This window comes from Bison bison, unplaced genomic scaffold, assembly GCF_000754665.1.
Source record: "Bison bison bison isolate TAMUID 2011002044 unplaced genomic scaffold, Bison_UMD1.0 scf7180017864524, whole genome shotgun sequence".
Taxonomy (NCBI): domain Eukaryota; kingdom Metazoa; phylum Chordata; class Mammalia; order Artiodactyla; family Bovidae; genus Bison; species Bison bison.
In genome coordinates this window covers 1,274,795-1,276,552 of record NW_011495075.1, presented here as the reverse complement: position 1 = coordinate 1,276,552, position 1,758 = coordinate 1,274,795, and the positions used below count along the sequence as shown (strand labels likewise).

Sequence of the window (1,758 nt, the reverse complement as noted above, 5' to 3'; positions counted from 1 at the left end):
ACAGTAACCTGTCTTGTGAGCCCGTGGACCCCGAGGTCTTCTTCAACGCCACCGGCTGCCTGAGGTGAGGGCAGGGGTCCAGCCGGCCAAGCCCGGGCTCAGAGGGGCTGGGGGTGAGGGCCTGGATGAGGCTCGGACCCCCACCTGCACTCAGGGGGCCTGAGCCAGGAGTCTGAGTGGAGACGCGTGGATCTGAGTGTCTGAACTGGCTCAGCCGCCCACCCTTCCGCACCCCACAGCCCTGGCTCTTGCGTTCTTGAAGAGCGTCTTTGAGATGCTAGTGTACTGACGGCCCCAGTGCATCACCTCCTGGCTGTGACGCTAACAGCGTCTGCCATGTTCCCCGGTGTGAGAGGGCTCTGCTTTGGCCAGAACTTCCTGGGTTCCGCCCCAGCCCGTGGCAAAGGCCCTGAGGGCTGCTGGTGGAGGGACTCGCCTCTGGGGTTGGGGTGGTGGGTACTGACGAGGAGCAGACCGCATTCAGGATCACGCCTCCCTCTAACAGCAGCCTCCGAGGAGCCGAGGGGAGAGGCTGGGGAGGTGCAGAGCCAGGGTCATGGAGGCCTTAATGGGGCGGCTGCAGGCACACCCCACCTGCACCAGGAAGGGGCACCCAGGTTGCCCAGGGGCGAGCCCACTGCTGGGGGCAGGACGCCGCCTCCAGGGAGCCTCCAGCCCCCTGTCCAGCAGCCCCAGGCAGGGCCAGGTGGGTGGAGCCCCGGGCCCTGCCCAGAACGTGCCACGAGGGTCCAGTGTGTGCCAGGCTGCCAGCGGCATCAGAGCCCTGGACACGTAGAAGTTCTGGGCCAGGGGGGCACAGAGGAGGGCGAAGGAGCCCAGGGAGAGCCCGCCCCGGCCTCAGCCAGGCCTGAGCAGAGCCTCGTCTCATCTGCTTCCCTCTCCATTTCTGTCCTCTTTCCCTGCCTTCCTCTCCCACCACGACCTCCAACCCCTCCCCGTGACCTCTGCCCACTCCCCCTGACCTCCACCCCGTGACCTCTACCCCTCCCCATGACCTCTGCCCACTCCCTGTGACCTCTGCCCCCTCTCCATGACCTCCACCCCTCCCTGTGTCCTCCACTTCCTTCCTGTGACCCCCTGCCCCTCCCTATGACCTCTCCCCTCTTCCCATGACCTTCACCTCCCCGTGACCTCCACCTCCTCCCTGTGACCTCTACCCTTCCGTGATCTCTACCACCTGACCTCTGCCCCTCCCTATGACCTCCACCCCCCATGACCTCTGCACCTCCCCATGATCCCTGCACCTCCCCGTGATCCCTGCACCTCCCCGTGATCCCTGCCCCTCCCGTGACCTCCACCCCTCCGCATGACCTCCATCCCCTCCCCGTGACCTCCAACCTCCCTGTGACCTCTGCCCTCTCCTCGTGACCTCCGCCCCTCCCCGTGTCCTCCACTAGGAATCTGAGCTCCGCAGACGCGGGCCGCCAGACCATGCGCAACTACACGGGGCTCATCGACTCGCTCATGGCCTACGTCCAGAACTGCGTGGCAGCCAACCGCTGTGACGACAAGGTGAGTGCGGCCCCAGAAGGCCACAGAGCCGCCTGCCCACCCGCACTCTGCACACCTGCGCGGACGGGCAGAAGCGGAGACGGAGGCGGGAAGGGGGACGGAGGCTGCAGTCCGTCCACACGGCAGGAGGAGAGAGCTGGCCCCGGGGGGCTGACCAGGCACCGCGACCCCCGGGGCCAGCTCTCTCCTCCTGCCGTGTGGACGGACTGCAGCCTCCGTCCCCCT

General features: G+C 67.1%; 1 protein-coding gene across 1 annotated transcript in view; it reads left to right on the top strand.

Annotated features, from left to right (window-relative positions):
* Positions 1-1,758, top strand: part of PKP1 (plakophilin 1) — a gene marked incomplete at its 5' end in the record, with an annotated part of 28,553 nt that overhangs the window by 20,694 nt on the left and 6,101 nt on the right. Inside the window, 2 exons of the mRNA XM_010831126.1 lie at positions 1-64; positions 1,419-1,533. Coding sequence (XP_010829428.1) covers positions 1-64; positions 1,419-1,533 — 179 coding nt within the window. The remainder of the gene's footprint in view (positions 65-1,418; positions 1,534-1,758) is intronic.